Here is a 17,891-nt window from a genome sequence, read left to right on the forward strand (position 1 = left end):
AAATCATACGTTATAACGGTAAATAATATATTAGGTAATAAAATTTTGTTTGCAGTATGTAAGTTATTACTAACAGATTTTCAATAGTATTTTATTAAAGATGTTCTTGCTAACGTTACACTATGATGCTATATGCAACTAGAAATACGCAATATTTAAAATATAAAGTCAATAATTTGAATTTAACTATTATGCAACCTTGTATACAATGCTAAAAATTGTGCGTTAATTTTTTGTTAATAAATAGTCAAAATGGAAAAAGTTAACAGGTTAAAGGAAACAAAAGAAAATAAAAGAGTTTTAACAATTTATCTTTCATCATTATAATATGGGTTCATTCTGTACATGCCCGTTTTTTGTTTTGTATTTTGTATTATTATATTAACAATACGTTTATTCATGCTTTGTATATCTACTATAAAAGTCAAAAGGTTATCTAGTTTTTTTAACTTCTCTTTAGAAACCAAGTAAGCAACACTGCACTGTACTTCTAGCCTTTCAGCGTTTTGTTTATATTTTACAGTTTCCTCCTATTTTAAAATGATGACGAACGTATTTTCAATACTTTTGTGTTTTATATTTCTAATAACTGTTACTCATGCCATCGTTTGTCTCCCGAATTTTTGCGATACAGTTAAATGCAAGGAACCAATCTGCCACGGAGAAAACATGGTAATCAAGAAAGGGGGCCTTTGTAAATGTTGTAACACCTGTATACGGGTTCTAGGTAATGTTGAAAAAGAATTATTATGTTAATTAAAATATTCATTTTATGTCGTAAGTATAAAAATTATTACCGGTTTTACTGGACTTTTTAATTATGCGTTAATGAATATAGCTACATAATTATTGTGCAATAATAAAAATGCTTCAATTATCATTAATTTTAACTATAAGACTCATATACAGCGCTTCTCCTTGATTGCATTAGTTTAAATAAAAACATAACATTTCTTGGTACTATCTGGTTTTACCATTTCGACACGTCATAAAATGTTTTTGCTTATGCACAATGAGGAATTGAAAATCTATTAAAATAAATCACGGCTTTTTATGTAAAATTACAGAGGGGATGGTTTTCTTGTTGCACATTTTTAAATTTATTTTTGTTCGTCCAGAAGCCGAAATCTACAATTCGATAAGGATAAAACATCTCTTCCACGTGGGTAACCAATGTAGATGAGGCCGGATGTCTCTTAAGATCTTCTGAGTCACTCGCTAATTAGTACACTTAATTAATTTAGGATTAAGCGAAATCTTGGATTACTTCGTGCATCCATTTGATTCCGAGTTCATCGTGCAGCTCTTCGTTGGTTACGATCGATCGTACTAATCGTAGAATTGTGTTTTGGATGCGTTGGATTACTAGTTGTTTTGATGGTTTATTGCAACACCATATTTGCACCTCATAGCTCCAAAGTGGATTTATGTTTGATAAACCAATCTCTTTGATTTCAGATCAAGATGGATCTATTCTCCACACTCCATTTGTGGATCTTGTTGACTGCTACTTGTACTTGTATCTTTTGCCATGTTAACTGTGTCGTCGGAAAATATTCCAACTACTCTTTCTTTTGTTGCTGGGATATAGCAGTATAGAGCAGATACAGGAATGGTCCCAAGACACTATTCTAGGGAACTACAGCCGAAATAGATTTAAGTGTTGAGAATGCCCCATCATGCGAGACTAAATTTTCTTTCAAAAATATATGATTCCAGCAGTTGACAGTAATTCCGCGGTAGCAATATACTTCATTTTCTAGATTAATCCCAAATGCCATAACCGTTCAAAGGCTTGTCCAAGAATATTGCAGGGAAGTATTTCTTTTCGTCGAATGCCTTTTGAATAACCTTTGTTACTCTGTGCAGTTGGTCGATTGTCGGGTGGTGATTTCGAAATTTGGTATTTCTAGGAATGGTTTAAGACGTTTTAACAGTAGTTTTTTCTGAAAATCCAACTGCCGGTTTATCAGTTTTTTCTAAGCATAATTATTCGAGAAACCTTAAAACATTCCGGAATATGCCTCAGTCTCAAACAGGCATTGAATATGTATATCAACATGATGATTGCTTTTTTTGGCAGATATTTCAATAAGGTGAAATATCATCAATTCCAGAAGCCTTTTTAGGATTAGGTTAAGATTTACATACAGCTACATTGGGCTGATAAACAGGATTTGTATCTATTGTAGATTCTGTATCATTCGGTTGGAAAACGTTAGCCAAATGTTCAGCAAACAATTTAGCTTTTTCATCTTTGCGTCGAACCCATTCATTTCTATTATTTTAAATAGGTGTATTGAGTATTTAAATAGTTTATATTTCAAAATAATTCTTTATGAATAAGGCAATAACTAAATTTATGAATCTACTGTAAAAACTAATGAATTTGTTATATTAGTATTTCATAACATCGCTAATTTGAATAAAATCAAGCATCTATGTGAATTCTATTAATTATTCATTAAGCAATTATGGGAATAAAATATATAAAGTAGCTATATAAAGAAAAAAAACTGAGCAAACTGGCAACATTGCGTATCCAATCCTTCCAATTATAAGAATAAGAACTATACATAGAGTTATGGTCCTGTCTGGATAAACGTTAGTTGAGAAAATGGTGACAGCAGCAGTTTCTTTTGTTTCCATTCTGTAATATGTACGTTTTCATTTCATTGCATTATTGATTTCATTTTCAACTAAATAAAAGCCGACAAATCCAAAAGCAAAATTCAACAAAACTCACTCAAAATCACTTTAGAGGTATCCGAAATAAATATGAAAAAAACTGTTTTAGCATACTGGATATCTAATTACACTACTTGGAAGGCACTCTTGATAATGCGTATTCCACTTAGGGCATAGGTGTCTGCAATTATTTAGATAGAAAATGTAAAATCGGCCAGTAGTGCTAAAAGTTTAACGCCCTAAAGGGTGTTCAAGTCGGAGGATCAAGGTTCAGGACTTTTGGGGTGGGGGAAAGAAAGCATATGTCTTTGTGGGTGAGGCTTGAGCCACCCATCTGCATTCATTCATTAGAAAAATCTAAGATTTTATCACCTTAAAATGTCTGGCAAGTTAAAACTTTAAATTTTTATGACATGACTGTATTCTAATATTATCAGACTAAAACTTCAAGCTAAATAACATAAACCGGTAGTTCTTAAATACATTTTCTATAAAATGTTTCCGTCGGATTTAATTATTTGCTTTTAAACTTGGTCTCAATGCTCTCTCTAAGCATCAGTTGAAATAATTTAACAATTTTCATTAGAACATGATAAAACAAAGCTATTTTGCCATGATATACATAAACTATAAATGCCAGTAAAACGGTAGATATTTAAAGTCACATCTTAAGAACTCAAACATGTGTTTTAGGTGAGGGAGAAGCCTGCGGACAGCTGGACTTTCTGCGAGGGACCCCGCCAGTGTCGGAATGCGCAAGCGGGCTGGCTTGCGTGGATCACACGTGCCAAAAACTGAGCGATATATTGAGGGATCTTAACAAAGAGACTAAATAAACTTTCGTATAAATCAGTAAACATTTATATTAACTAAAAAATGTTTGATTACTTAAGTAAAACATGATATACACAAAGCAGCTAAATAATGTTTTTCTTAATTTTCCATAACCACCGAAAGAAAAGTAAATTGATAATTAAAAATGTTATGTTTCGTATTTGTAACAAAATCTATATTTTGTCGTAGTAAGGCAAATATTTGTGGTTACTAGGAAATTGGTTGACGTTAATGGTGACGGCCGGAACTGGACGTTAACCATTCGTCGTTCTGACCCTTGGACTCCGGTTCTGAAATGGAGAAAAACGATTCGTAGTGGCGAGTTTTTTTTTTGAGGGGGGACACTGCCGACTTACGCGTTTCTTTCCTGGGACCCTTCTTGAACTTGTCGAAATCACGAGCGGGCGCCGGTCTAGACGGTTGGCGGGCTGGTCCGTCTTCGTCTTTTCGAACTCTCCACTGTCCAACATCAGGTTTGCGAGGCTTCTCATCCCTAAGTCAACCACACATATACATAAGTTGCTTTTTTGTTTTTTGTTAATAGTAGCATAATTACATATTTACGAAAAGCTCTCGTAGCAAACCATGGGAAATTTAAACAAAAACATGCGAAATGTTTATCCACGAAAAAATCTCTTCAATTTAGTCTATATTTCAACTAGTAATGTTGTCGGACTGCATAAATTGTATTGATATGTGAAGAATTTAGATTTGTATACATTTCGAACTATTTTTTAAATAAAGAAATGGTTCAGTCTATCATAAGTTACTATTGAGATTCTTCTATATTAAAATTAATTAAATGATTAAGTTAATCTTTTAAAATTTTACAGTAGCTAGGACAAAAAGTACATCGCGTAACACATCACAGACTTCAGGAAAATAAATTCGTGATGCGCAAAGAATAACCGGAGAAATTTCGATCTTAATTCCTTGTTAACAAAATAAATTATGTATTACGAGGGGGAAGCAAATATAAACGGTAATTTTACTTTAGCATGTAATTCCTATCTAGAGAACACCGTGAGGGGGGCCACTGTGCTCGGTTCTGTTTTTTAAATATATATTTTAAAGTCTCCTATTACCAACTATAGGTTTATCTGGACTGGGCCTAAAGTTTAACATGGGCTCCGAACCACGGCCCTCAGCATTAAGTACCACCGACTGGCGAGTGACCAACTTAGAAATCAACCCAGAAGACATCCAGTCTTACCCATCACAAACATAAATTTACAACCACGCCCCAGCAGGATTCGAACCCGCGACTATCGCAACAGTAGGAGGACCGTCCAATCGTCTTTACCACTGCGCCACCAAGCCGGCCGTGCTCGGTCCTGTCCCCAGTATAGCCATGCCTGGGCGCGAGCTACCTTCGTCTGTTGCACAACGTATCATCATAAAGTTTTTAACCAATGAAGGCGTTAAACCATTGGAAATTTTCACTCGTTTGAAGGCACAGTTTGGGGATGCTACACTGTCTCAGAATCGAGTGTATACAGATAGTTCAGGGATGGGCGAGAACGTGACGAAAATGAAACTCATGATCGACGCCCAAGAACAAGTCTCACAAATGAACATCTCTGCTGTTCAAGAGCTTATTGAAGGTGATCGCCGGTTTAGGATTGAAGAAATCTCACCAGAATTGGGTATCAACTATGGAAGTGTTCAATCCATCATCACTAATCAACTTGGATTTAGAAAAATTAGTGCTCGCTGGGTTCCAAGGTTGTGGACCGAAAATCAAATGGTCAGTTCGGAAATTCTCGAGTACCCCCATTATAATACTGACTTCTCACCGTGTGATTATTTTTTGTTTGCGCCCCTGTAATCACTTTGATGCAAAATATTTGAAAGCAACGAAGAAGTAGAGGAGTATGTGCCGCCCCCAAACTTTTTATTAATAAGGAATATTAAAGCTTCTAAATCGGTGGCGTTGAAAAATGTTAAATGTTTAGTTTGTGCATACCATCGACCAATAAATTTATTTTATAAAATTACCGTTTAAATTTGATTCCCCCTCGTATAATGGTAAACGATATATTAGGTAAGCAATGTTTGTAAGTTATTAATAATAAATTCTGAACAGAATTTTATTGAAAACGTTGGCGAGAATGTTACAATATGATACCTGCTAACACAACAGCCAAAACATTACTTAGAATCACACTCACCTCTCTTTTCTTTCGAATCGCGTCGACTCGCTAATATTGACTCGAGAGAAACCTAAAAATGAAATAAACGACAACGTTTAATAATAACCAATAACAGAATGAATCAGTTACCTTCTTTGTTACGGCTAATTTCACGGTGTTCTTTGTTATCATCATTCTTCTCCGGTTCTCCTCCTCTATCGATACGCCACATATTGCTTGCCCGTTGTTCTAGAATATTTAGAGAGTATTAGATAAATAGAGCGAGAAAGTTAAAAATAGGATTCTTACTTGGAACCCATGGTTCACTCTTTTTAGGCTCCTCTGTTGTTCTTGATCGCCATGAACTGTAGCCGCCGGCAGATTCCTTTCGTTCACTATTCAGTTTACGCTCTAAAATAAAATGCATTAATTTATTTATCGTACTTATATGCAGGGCACCGTTAAAGATAACGAAGTACTGCATACCTATTTCTTCTTCTCTGGCTTTTTGTCTGGCAGCAGTGCGATCTAGCATTTCTTGTTTTTGCTTGGCTAGACGATCGGCTTCTTCCTTCGCCTCCCTCTCTCTTTCTTCTCGTTCTTTTCTCGCTTTCTCTTCTCGTGCCAGACGTATTTCTTCTTCTCTCCTAAATAAGGATTTATGTATTGTTTCGATCAGAAAAAGAGTATTGAAAACGTTTCTTACTTTCTTTCTTCCTCGCGTCTACGCTCCTCTTCATCTTGTTTTTCTTTCAGCCATTTGGCCCTTCTTTCTTCCTTACGCTTGGTCTTGCGTTCCGCCAGAAGCTTACTCCTTTCCTCGGACACAAGCTTCTCGAATTCCCTCAGCCGCTCTTCGTAAACGGTGTTTCGCTTCTTCTTGAGCTTGGACAAGAATTCATCCTAGAACAATAAAGATGAAGGAATTTTAACCAAGCCAAGTCCAGAGCGTCCTCTATACTGAGGGCGAATTTTACCGCCTATGGCCGAAAAACGCGTAAGCGCGTGGAGAATTAAAATGGACAGAATAGGAAAATAGATTGTTGATTAAATTAAATGAGAAAAAAATAACTACATAAATGTTACTACAAACAAACAAAATATCTATTCAAGTAAATTGAAAAGTCATTCATCAGTCAAGAAGAAATTGAGGTCACTCATGACTAATTTTTCCACAGTATAAACAGTAACCAGGATATGCAGACATAGTCTTTCCTTTTTTTTGTAAATAACAAATTTTAGATTGCTTTCTCATACGTTTCCTGCTTTCTTCTCCTCTCGTATTTGCGAAATATGTTCGCTGAACCGCTCTGGGAGTAGGTGTGGACGGAGTCTTTTTATGACAGACAAACGAAAGTCGTAAATTGGAATATAATTGCCTGAATATTTATTGTAAAGTCAAGGCACGTTTCATATCTATTTTTCCAGTTTTAGGACGAGAGGGCTCTGACATATCGATATTTTCCCCCGCCACATGCAATATATATGAATCAAAAAGGAAAAATCGAAACCAAGCACATAAATGACTCAATTATAGTCTATATATAATGCCGATACAACTGTACGGGCATAATGCTAATGCTGAACTAAATACAAGGCTTAGAAAGACCACCAATGCAAGCTTCACCTTACGCGCTAGCGCATCATTGGCAGCGAACGTGTTAACAGCATTAAAGTTACTAAAACGAAGATTATAAAATTGTTTTAACTAATTAAACCCAACTAATCATTTGTTGCAGAAATCCGATTAAACAATCTCAATATTATCCCTAATAATTTACCCACTGTGTATCTGGAATAATTACCCTATCAGCCTTAATCCTGGCTAATCTTTCTTTCGTAGCAACGGAGAGCTGTCGTTCCTCCATGGCCGCGGCTATCCTCTCCTCCTCCTGCTGTTTCCAGAAGTTTTGGTCTTGAAGCTGCTTCTCCTTCAGTTTGTTTTGCAATAACGGAATTTCTTCCAAACGTTTGGCGCGTTCGAAGTAATCGACCTTCTTCTCCTGAGACTTCAATTTGGCCTGTAATTCGCGCCTTTCCTTCTGCAATTCCTCAGCTTCCTTGGCGGCGATTTGATCGGCATCGAGCTTCTTGATGTCGTCTTCGTCCATTTTCTTCAGTATCTTTTGTCCATGACCTGTCTGGCTGATCTGAAAAATAACATCACGAATTTTAGCCGTGGAGTATTCCAGTCGTCGGGTCGTCGTACCTGTTGCAACTTCTCCTTAAGGTGTCGGTCCTTGATCTGTTGGATCTCGTTCAACTGGCGACGTCTCTCGCGTTCCAGACGCTCCTCCTCGAGACGTTTTTGTTCGGCCAGCATTTGTTGCCTTTGCAGCTCCTCGATACTAAACGATTGAAATAAACAATAAAGAACGTTGTTCGCACCAAGCCGCTTATAATATAACAAATCCTATTGAGTCACTTTAGATGATGTTATCTGAGATATCAGTTTATATTAATCCAAAGCGCCCTTTAGTGCTGAATTGCAGTTTATGTTATTGGAGATTTGGGAGTCCAGGGAACTTTCCACTGATTTCACTACTTTTTACCAGTGACTGTTTTCAGTCCGACTGATTTGGTTACTATTTACTGGGTAGTTTTAATTACTACTTTTGTTTCTAGTAGTTTCATTCGACTGATTAACGTTCTGGATCTGTCGCCCTAGCCGCGACCTTAACAAAAATGTATCCAATTTATGCTTACATAGATTTATATGTAATATATGTAGTTTTATGATTTTTTTGGAAGTTTGCTTGTAAAGAACAATATACTGTATATTAATATAGCAGCATTTTGAAACGATATTTTTCAAGATTGTTAATGTAATATGGTAAAAAGATTAAAATTGTGAATGATAAATCGTAACACTGTTTTTATGGCAATAATACGTAATATTTCGATTACTCTCTCGATTTTTGGTAAAAAATATTTCCCTTCAATAATAAATATAATTTATTTCATTAAAAGAAGCTCTAGTACTTATTGTGTCATCATTTTTAATTGTCATGGATTAATTTTTTTTCTATGATTAGGTATATGTTTAATTTTTATTTAGTATTTGTGGTTATTGTACATCTTTAGTTTCTAGGTTTTGTTTAAGTTCTATTTTATTGTCTATATTTATTATAGTATATTATTTCAAAATAGCAATTAACATATTAAAATACGATAAAACGTTCCATAGAAAAATTAAAATTTTTTTTTCCTTTTTACAGATCCACAGAACATTCAAATATAAAAGTAATTCTGCTTCCTTTAAAATGATATTAATTGCCTTTTTTTTAAATTAGTACGCGAAGGAATATGTACATCTCCGCCTGGCTTGGAAAATATAAGTACATATAAAATTAACTGCTCCAAGCAATTATCTTCGTCTGATATTATGAATTGAAAACATTTTCAGTCGCTAGTTTTTTGAATATTGACTGTTTTCAGTCGATAGTTCCCAACGCTGGTATTAACTAAGGTCTACGAGAACGCGAGAACTTCTGCAGTTTTTAACGAAGAACCTAACAAACTCAAAGTATCATGATCTGGGACTTTACCGTTTTTGTTCTTCTTCCTCCCTTACGGTATTCAACCTCTCGATGTACTCCTTTCTGTCTTCAATGATCTTGTGTCTTTGTAGAATCTTTTGGTGTTCCTTCACTTTGTTCTCGTGGTAGTTGCTGACCATATTACTTCTGATTCTCTCTCGCTCACCCTAAAAACGAATTAATGTAGTTGTTTATTAGCAATTACAAGTAATGAAATAATTTTTTTAATGTTAATTAAATTTTACATTAGATATGCTTAGTACAATCTGAATTTACAAATTAATTTATTACTACTATTCTGTTGTATTTGCATTGATATGCAAGCAAGGTGGTTATGGGAATAATAATTCTCCGACTAACCATTACAGTTGCTTGACTTCTAATCTCGAGTATAATCTGCTCTGATTTCTGTGTAACATGATCTGATATGATAACATGATTATGTTTATGTTTGAGTTTCTGTCAAGTGATATAATTAGGTTTTTGCCATTTCGCCGCAACGCAAAATTAACATGGACAGATTTGGAGCTACTAAGCTGTAATTTCCAGTCTCCGGTCCATTTGTAGATCTTTTGACTGCTACTTGTAGAAATAATAATGAAAATGTTTAGATTTCTTCAATTGGCACGGGTCGATGTTCTGGAGGGCTTTATTTAAGCTGTTTATTATCTGGTCATCAATGAGAGTAAGCCAAATTCAAATGGATTAATTTTGTGAATACTCAATGCTTGTACGTCAAATAAACGATAGATAGATCGACAGCATCACCGCTGTTTAAGATCTAAACGGCCCAGGAGCTCAAAGTTAATGACCATATACAACGCCGTTTGTTCGCTGATTGGGTTCCAGAGCGTTTATAAGTGGACCTCAACTTTAGTCGAAAAATCTTTGACTTTTAAAATCAATATAGCATCCAGCCAGCATTAGCTGTAGAGGATTGTTGCAATACTGGTTCCGTCAAAGACCCACTCGCGTATTGCCAAATATACCTATTATATACACCAAATAACTTTATGTTTGTGATTTAATTAAGCACTCAGTGACCTGACTAAGAATAACGATTTTTTTTCAAAACAATTGCTGAAATTCCTCTGGATCAATGCAACAATGTAAAAAAAAATTAGTCTACTCGGATCCAAAGCAACGTGAGAAACCACGTCAGACAATGAACTACTCAAATAGTGTAGGGAACAAAAGAAAATAACCTTGTATATTTGATTACCTTGTTCTTGCTGGGACATATGATAGAAATGGCTTGATTTAAGACACTGGACATGTTAACCAGCTGGTTTCGCACTTGTTCACTAGGCATAACTTGCAAGGTGGGCCCCTCCGGTTTGTCTTCCCGTTGACTTTCGCTCAAATCAATGCCGAAATGGATACAGTGCTTTCCATGATCAATTCTTATCTGAAATAGGAGACGTCAGCATACCAATATGATTTAGGGAGCGCTATTAGTTACCTGCATATCGTTGTGCCTAACGCAGTCGACCAAAAGTCGTTCTAAATGGAACGGCGTTGCAAATTTGGCAAGGTCCAATAGTCTGGAAAAATGGATGGTCTGGTATACTTGAGCCACTTGTCTGACAAGGCGGACTAGAGTGACGTCTTGCAGGGCAGGTATATATTGTTGTAAGGAAATGCTTGTCTCATCTAGAACAAAGTAATTGGATAAAATAAAATAGTGGACATTACGATTATCAATATTTTCAAGACAAATCCTAATTTACAAGTTCGTAGATTGTTTCATAAGATGAGAGAAAGAGACAACGCCTAATTAACTTTATACAGAAAATTCGAATTTCAAAGTATCTCGTTCCAAATCGTCTTGCCTACAATAAAATATTATTTTATATTAAAATACTATTTTTAAATTAGGTAAGAACTATTTGTTTAACAAGGGGATATTAACCATAAACGAAAAAATATAAATAAACTACATAACTATTATAATATAAATAACCATTACCATATAAATGATTTTAAAAACGGTAAATAGTTTTTTACATTTAAATATTAATTGTTATTCACTCTTGTTAATCCCATTCAAAACTCGTTTATCCCAACAGAATATATGCCTATTTGTAATTTGGAATAAATATGGGAACATAACCGGAAAGGATGGCAGCTACATTTTCTTGAGGCTTATTTGATTTTATTGTTTCATTTCGCCCAATCATTTTCATGGCTTCCCTTGATTCATGGCGGCAATCAAAGATCAACCTACCGAACGAATACCGTTGACAAATTCGGATTGTTCGCTCAGTTTCGTGGCGTATATGGAAATCCATTATAATGAATATTGTATGTGGATGCGGTGTGAATAATAAATAAACCTATTTGTAGTATGCCTTGGTCGTAAATGCTGGGAAATACGTTGAGAGAACATGGCCTGCTTTCTTTTTTTCTCTGAGAAGATGTTTCTGATATTTGTCTGCACATAGGTCACTCGAAAATAACCGATTGTGGCTTTTGCAACAAATAATTCTCATTAAAACATTTATAAAACGTATTTAATAGATATAAGGTTATAATATCCAATATAGGCTAAAATTTAATAACAAAAGGATTTCATTTATTTGTCACTTTGTAAGCCTTCTATTCAAATCTAGTTGGCTATTTTTTTGATTGTATAACAAAAAAAAGATATCTAGACTCTGGCTAGACATATAACTATACATGTTTTAGTTTGTTTACATTTTTCTAGAGACTTAAGAATTTTATTTGAAACTTTTAGCTATTTTACTGTTTCGTTTTATCACGTTTGAGTTAAAGTGAATTCATTTACCCTACCCAACATGAAAATTGAGATAATGTGCATTAAGAAATCCTGATATAAACAGGAGAGCTTGCTGAGAATATATTTCTGTTTTCATGACTTTCTTAGAATTGTGACTAAGAGGAAATCTCATAAAGATAAAATAAAACAATAATCTTTATAAGTTATAAGTGTGCCATTGTGTGAGCTATGCGCATTAGAATATTTATATTATAGGCGTTTGAATAAATTTATTATTTATTTATTAAAATAAAAGAAAATTACCTGTCTGAATAAAAGATATCACGCCATTGACGCGTGAACACAAGTTCAAAGGATCAAAATCAATTTCCAACCACTTGTACAGGTCTTGAATCTGAGGTGTGGCAAGATTAACTACATTTACACGTATCTACAACAAATATCAATTAAGATGATAATATTCATTTAATAAAATAAACATTTTATTTACCAGATCTTTTAATAAACTAGCCCTGGTTGGTGGTTGCATCAAACCCAGAAGAATAGCCAGTCTCTGCGCCTTCTCCAGAGGTGACTTATCGGTTTCAATAAATCTGTCAAATTCTGGATGAGCTGACGGTAAAGGAATAGCCAAAGTGGCCAGTAGCACCCTAAAGAACAAGTTAATGTAATTAAAATAGAAATAAAAATTACACAGCCAATCCTACCTGCAAGCCATTCTTTGCAATTCCTCCTGGGTGATGTTCTTTTTCATTTCCTTGCTCAACTGCAATAATTTGAAAAGGGCTGCGGCATGGAACAAATAATTTCCAGCTTTCCAAAAAACCATTGCCAATTTTTGATAATAGTTCGCCATTGTCTTGGGAACAGGCATTTTTTTTGACAAATTCATTAAATTATTGATATCTTCTATTGCTTTATAAGCTTCTTGCCATAGTTCCATCTGAATAGCAAATTCCAGTTGGTGAAGACTTAAAAAAAAAAAAATTTTGTTTAGGCAAAATATTGTAGCCAAATCAAAAACATTGATTAGTTACCGTGTTTCTAGGTTCAGTTGTTGGGTTTCAGGCTTGGACATAGACACGTTAGCAACCTGGGCAGGCAACTTACAAATATCTTCAAGATGTTTTCTAAGTTTATCACATAATTTTCTGAATTCAGTTTTTCTGTTGTATTTTAGACAGAACTGGAATGCCATTCTGGCTATATCGTGATACAGATTCTCAACATGGGCATTAGTCCTAAGCAGTTCCAAACACTGACAGTATGATTCCCACAGAAATTTCACCCAAGGTGTTAAAATGGTTCTATCTGAACGATCCTGAGCATCATCTCCTGATACGGCACTCAAAAGTATACTCTCCGGTGTTGCTAAGTTGTCTAGATCATCTATATCGATTACAGCTTGAGCTGACTGTTCCCGCGCGTTCTCAGTTTTCTCCTCGGCCATCCTTAAATATCCCCTTATAACATTTTCCAAAGAACTCACATTCACTGACTGGAACATGTTACGATACTGAAATAAACCTTCTTTTGCGATGTGCGACTTTTTCAATTCGACACACAAATCCAGATACTTGAACATAATTGGCTCTAGGACAGTTTCTGACCAGTTGTAGGCCCATTTTTTATTTCGGAATACTTCCTGTAAGGTGTCTAGAGCTCTTGCTGGTTTGCCTACCTCAATAAACTCTGCAATTTAAAAATTAAACTAAAAATTCGACCAAACTTAAAATACATGTATCTATAAATATTTTATTTACATAACCTATGAAGAAAGTGTAACGAGCAGCATTGCGACTCAAAAATTAATCAAACACAAATTAACCTCAAATTAAAATAAAAGTTCTAAATTTAGAAACCACTTCTTTTCGTAAGTTGTTGATATTTGATTAACGATTAGTCAGAGTACTGACAATGATCATTGTTAGATTCACTTTAATAACCACTAGATTCAATAAAATATTTTCAAAAACCATATGTCCTAATCGGAAACTTACCGTTTGCTCGCTTCAAAGCGGTCTCCGGTCGCTGGGCGTATCGAGCCATCTCAGAATGTTTATATCTACGATATTTTTACATATATATCTTGATATGAAGCCGAAAAAATTACTTTTTTCACGGGGAAAACTAAAATAGCACCAGCAGAAAAGTAAAATGGCCTCCTAAAAATTAAAAGAACACCATCGTGTCAAAATTTGACATATGTCAAAATTACAGAATACTGTGTGTTTAAAAATAAAATTACTATAATCATTCAGTGAAGTTAGTCGCTAATTTGTTGTTTTTGTTATTGAATTCTCTATAATTTTAATTACAATATCTTATTTCTATATGGGACACAATTTATTATTTTAAAATAATGGAAATGTTTCATTAACTGATGATTTAAATTATGTATGTATATGAGAATGGTAATGTATCATAGTACATTATCTTATTTTATTAAAAATTTTAAAAGTTGATTCCTTATTTTAAAATTTTTGCTGGTATTTTTGAATTCCCAGGCTGGACATTTAAAATATTTTACTTGCTGTTTCTGTTCTGAGATAAATGTTTAGTAATCTGTATAATTTAAACTTCCAAATAATAAAATCAATTTGTCATAATTAAATAAGTTTAATATATTCTTGGGTATTTCATCCAGAACAATTTTAATGATATATAAAATGTAGTGGTAAATGGGCTTCTGGGACTAGCGCATTCGCCTTTATTTTTGAAACTTTTGGGAATGAAAGAATATATACTCTATGAATAATGTTAAATTATATGATTTATATAATTATTATTTCGGAAAAAGAAAAAGGTCTTGGTCTTGATGGTACTTCTAACTATAAAAAACACATTCTTAATAAAAACATACTTTTTATTTATTACAAAAATAATATAATTGCGAAGGCACATTGTGATAATCGCTTTATTATTTAAAAAAAAAGAAGATAGGAAATGGTCGTATAAAATTACATATATTTAAACAGTATTTATAAAATATATAAAAAAACAACTCGATACAAATAATTTCACCAGTTTTACACATATTTACAGCATTTTTAACCATATTACTACATTCAATTAACATTCTAATTATAATACACTAAAAAATACTTGAAAGTATTTAAGAATAAACACATCAGACTTCTGACAGATAAGACGCGATCGCTTATAATTTAATTCTGGTTAGTTTGGTGGATCCAGAGGGAGGAGGCAGTGGGGTATCCAGGTCTCTGCTCAGAACGCCCGCGTGCGTTGGCTTTTGCAGATGTTTGGTGTCGAAAAGAACGTCCGGATTCAAGGGGGGTAGGTCTCCCTTGAAGGGAACCGACTGGGGCCTGGCCTTGATCAGTTCCGCCGCTTTAGACCCGCGCTGTTGCAACAGAATCGATTTCTCGAAGGGTTTCGCGGAGAGGCTCGCTCCCGAGACCTTTTTCCCGTCGTAGGTGACCACCACGTCCGGGGGGGAGCTAGCGATCAGGGCGGGGGAGCTGGCTCGTCCGGTGGGACCCGGCGCGTCGAAATCTATGTTGGACGGTTGCTTGGACCGTGAGTATTGAGGCTTCTCCGAGTGACCCGGTGGGGGGAGGTAATAGGACTCGATCCTGTCGGCGGCGGCCATATCCGGCTCGTCGCCCGAGTCTATCAAGCTGCGGGTGTGGATCATCGACCTCGGTTTCTTCGGAAACTTGGGGTATTTGGTTTTCCGCTTGACCTTGACGTTGTTCCCGAGTTTCTTCTCCCCTTTGATCTCGATGACGCCGGTCTGGCCTTCGTCGGCGATCTCCACGTCGGCGTCGAGGCCTGAGTCGTTATCGGTTCGGGTTTCGATCAGTTTTTGAGCGTTTAGCGACGAGATAGTCGGTTCTCTCTCGGTGGAAGCTTGTGGCGGTGATATCTGGACGTTCTTAACGGTCAATCGGGCGTAATTCGGTGGAGGAGGGAGGGGCGGTTCTGCTAGGACGTGTCTTTTTGTGGTTAGGGTCTTTGTACTTTGCGTATCGGCATGGTAGGTTGGGGCGTCATTGCTTATATTAGTGGGTGTGTGGGACGGTGGTCGGTTAAGAGACATGATATTGTATCGGGCGTTGATATTCGCTCGCGTCCCATCTAGAGGTGTAGCGCTCTCTGAAACGGTATTTTGTGATTTATCGGCTGCTTTGAGCTCGTCGAGAAGTAATTTATTTGGCATTACCCGTGTTTCCTGGATGGTCGACGCACCGCCGTCAATATCAACGTCCGATCCGGTCTCGAAGCCGTCCAGAATATGGGCGGGAGCTCGCACAGCGACGGGCCTCAGTTCGCTGGCGCCGCCTTCCTCGTCGCAGGCGTCCAGGACGTTAATTTTCCAGCCCAGGTGACGGTGGGAGAAGCACTGCAAACAAAAACGGTTATTTTATTGGTTTATTTAACATTCGCCATGCGATAATACAGCTAATGGAACCTCTTTAAGACGCCTGAAAAAATTTAACAACAGAAGTTTACAAATTTGGGTCAACTTTTGGACCTGAATATATGAGAACTATTCTTAGGTTTATACGATGCCCCGAACTCAGATCTTAAATTCGAATGCCGAGATTGATTCTAGTTTTCGAGTTTGCGCAAGGTGGCACTCTTACAATGGCTGTCAGCTGACGTCGCATCAAACATCATTTGGAACTTACTTATTTGCTGTGCAATGCAGAGAAAACCTTGCAAAGTTGATTCAAAGGGTTCTTGTTACGTTTGTGGATATGATGTGCTTGTTATATGTGGAAAAATCATGACAAATGAACTCAAAGGCGCGTATAGACTATTCAAAATAACAGTGAACTCGCGTCATCAATATCTAGAATATCTCCCTTCTCAATTTATTTTAGTTAAAAAGTGATACAATGCTCTCTGACACGGTCGAATATATAACCAAATAAGCCTGTAAAAGTCGTATTAAATATTAGTCATAATAACTACAGGTTATAAACCGGCAAATGTTGTTTTAACGCTTCGCTTATAACATACCTTCATACAATGTTGGGTAATATAGGATTTAAATAGTGTAAATATAATCCGCAAAGTTCTCCAATGAAATAGAAAGAAATGACAATGAATTAATGAAATTTCCAGATATTGCTTTTAAAAGAGTATAATTTTTAAAAACATATAATAAAATTAAGGAAGACAAAACGTCAGGAATTGGTCCAGGAAAGCTATCCATATCACCATCGATCTCTGATAATTTCCAAGACAGGGTCATGGGAGTGGGAACAACAAAAGATAACTTATTGAGTTATTCAGTGTGTACAGACGTTAATCATGGATGCTCAAAATTGAATTTCCGCCATTAATTACTGTTGTTTGATTTGAATTGAGACGTTCGTTGGCCGAAAACTCTCAAAGAAGTTTCAGAGAGCTTAGCAGTTGGTGAACGAATTATTTTCAGACGTTTACATGTGATGGGAAAGATCCAAATGACGGAAGAATGGCTGCTACAAGAATTAACAGAAAATGCATTTCTGCCCATTATGCTTGGCAGGCTGGAGATAGAGTTTTCTGAGGCATATTGGGATTGGCAATGTGTTAAAAAGTGGATCTACTATAATAATATCAAACACAAAACATCATGGGTTAGTCCAAGAAAGCTATCCACATCACCACCGAAGCAAACTGTAGTCTATCATGAGCTGCTAAAAATGAAAGGAACTGTTGCTGCAGATGTCAATTGAACAAATTGTACGAGGAATTGTTGCAGTAAGACCAGCAAGGGTAAGTAATAATTCAAGTTGTAGTAACAGGTTGTAAGAGTTATGAATTATGAAATGTTGCAGCTCGAATAGGATGTTCTTCTGCATTTACTATACTCATCAGATGTAGCACTTTCTGATTACCATTTGTTCAAATCGATACTTCATGATTTGGTTCGAAATGCTGAAGAAATACTACTTGTATTGGACCATTACCAAACCAACAACAACAAGTTGCCAGAAAGAT

The 17,891-nt window shown here is 35.7% G+C and overlaps 3 protein-coding genes across 3 annotated transcripts in view; 1 reads left to right on the forward strand and 2 right to left on the reverse strand.

The window, feature by feature from the left end:
* Window positions 1-446: 446 nt before the first annotated feature.
* On the forward strand, window positions 447-3,610 carry LOC143199412 (uncharacterized). Its single transcript, XM_076409213.1, has 2 exons — window positions 447-727; window positions 3,382-3,610. Exons 1-2 carry the CDS (start codon window positions 541-543, stop codon window positions 3,522-3,524), a joined length of 330 nt encoding a protein of 109 aa, XP_076265328.1. The 5' UTR covers window positions 447-540; the 3' UTR covers window positions 3,525-3,610.
* Window positions 3,527-14,184, reverse strand: eIF3a (eukaryotic translation initiation factor 3 subunit a). The gene is made up of 17 exons (XM_076409144.1): window positions 13,934-14,184; window positions 12,971-13,625; window positions 12,641-12,904; window positions 12,424-12,583; window positions 12,237-12,363; window positions 10,656-10,846; window positions 10,416-10,601; window positions 9,203-9,360; window positions 7,864-8,002; window positions 7,460-7,804; window positions 6,361-6,557; window positions 6,141-6,301; window positions 5,964-6,065; window positions 5,805-5,903; window positions 5,694-5,745; window positions 3,879-4,015; window positions 3,527-3,812 (listed from the first exon to the last, which is right to left on the reverse strand). The coding sequence occupies exons 1-17, from the start codon at window positions 13,980-13,982 to the stop codon at window positions 3,751-3,753; spliced, it is 3,084 nt and encodes a 1,027-aa protein (XP_076265259.1). The 5' UTR covers window positions 13,983-14,184; the 3' UTR covers window positions 3,527-3,750.
* A 594-nt stretch (window positions 14,185-14,778) lies between these two features.
* Skeletor (DM13 and DOMON_DOH domain-containing protein skeletor) overlaps window positions 14,779-17,891 on the reverse strand; it is a 65,887-nt gene continuing 62,774 nt past the window's right edge. Inside the window, exon 13 of the mRNA XM_076409215.1 lies at window positions 14,779-16,299. Coding sequence (XP_076265330.1) covers window positions 15,094-16,299 — 1,206 coding nt within the window. The 3' untranslated portion in view covers window positions 14,779-15,093. The remainder of the gene's footprint in view (window positions 16,300-17,891) is intronic.

This window comes from Rhynchophorus ferrugineus, unplaced genomic scaffold (genome assembly GCF_030347505.1).
Source record: "Rhynchophorus ferrugineus isolate W39M unplaced genomic scaffold, kcgeb_rfMv2 rfM7, whole genome shotgun sequence".
NCBI classification, from domain to species: Eukaryota; Metazoa; Arthropoda; class Insecta; order Coleoptera; family Curculionidae; genus Rhynchophorus; species Rhynchophorus ferrugineus.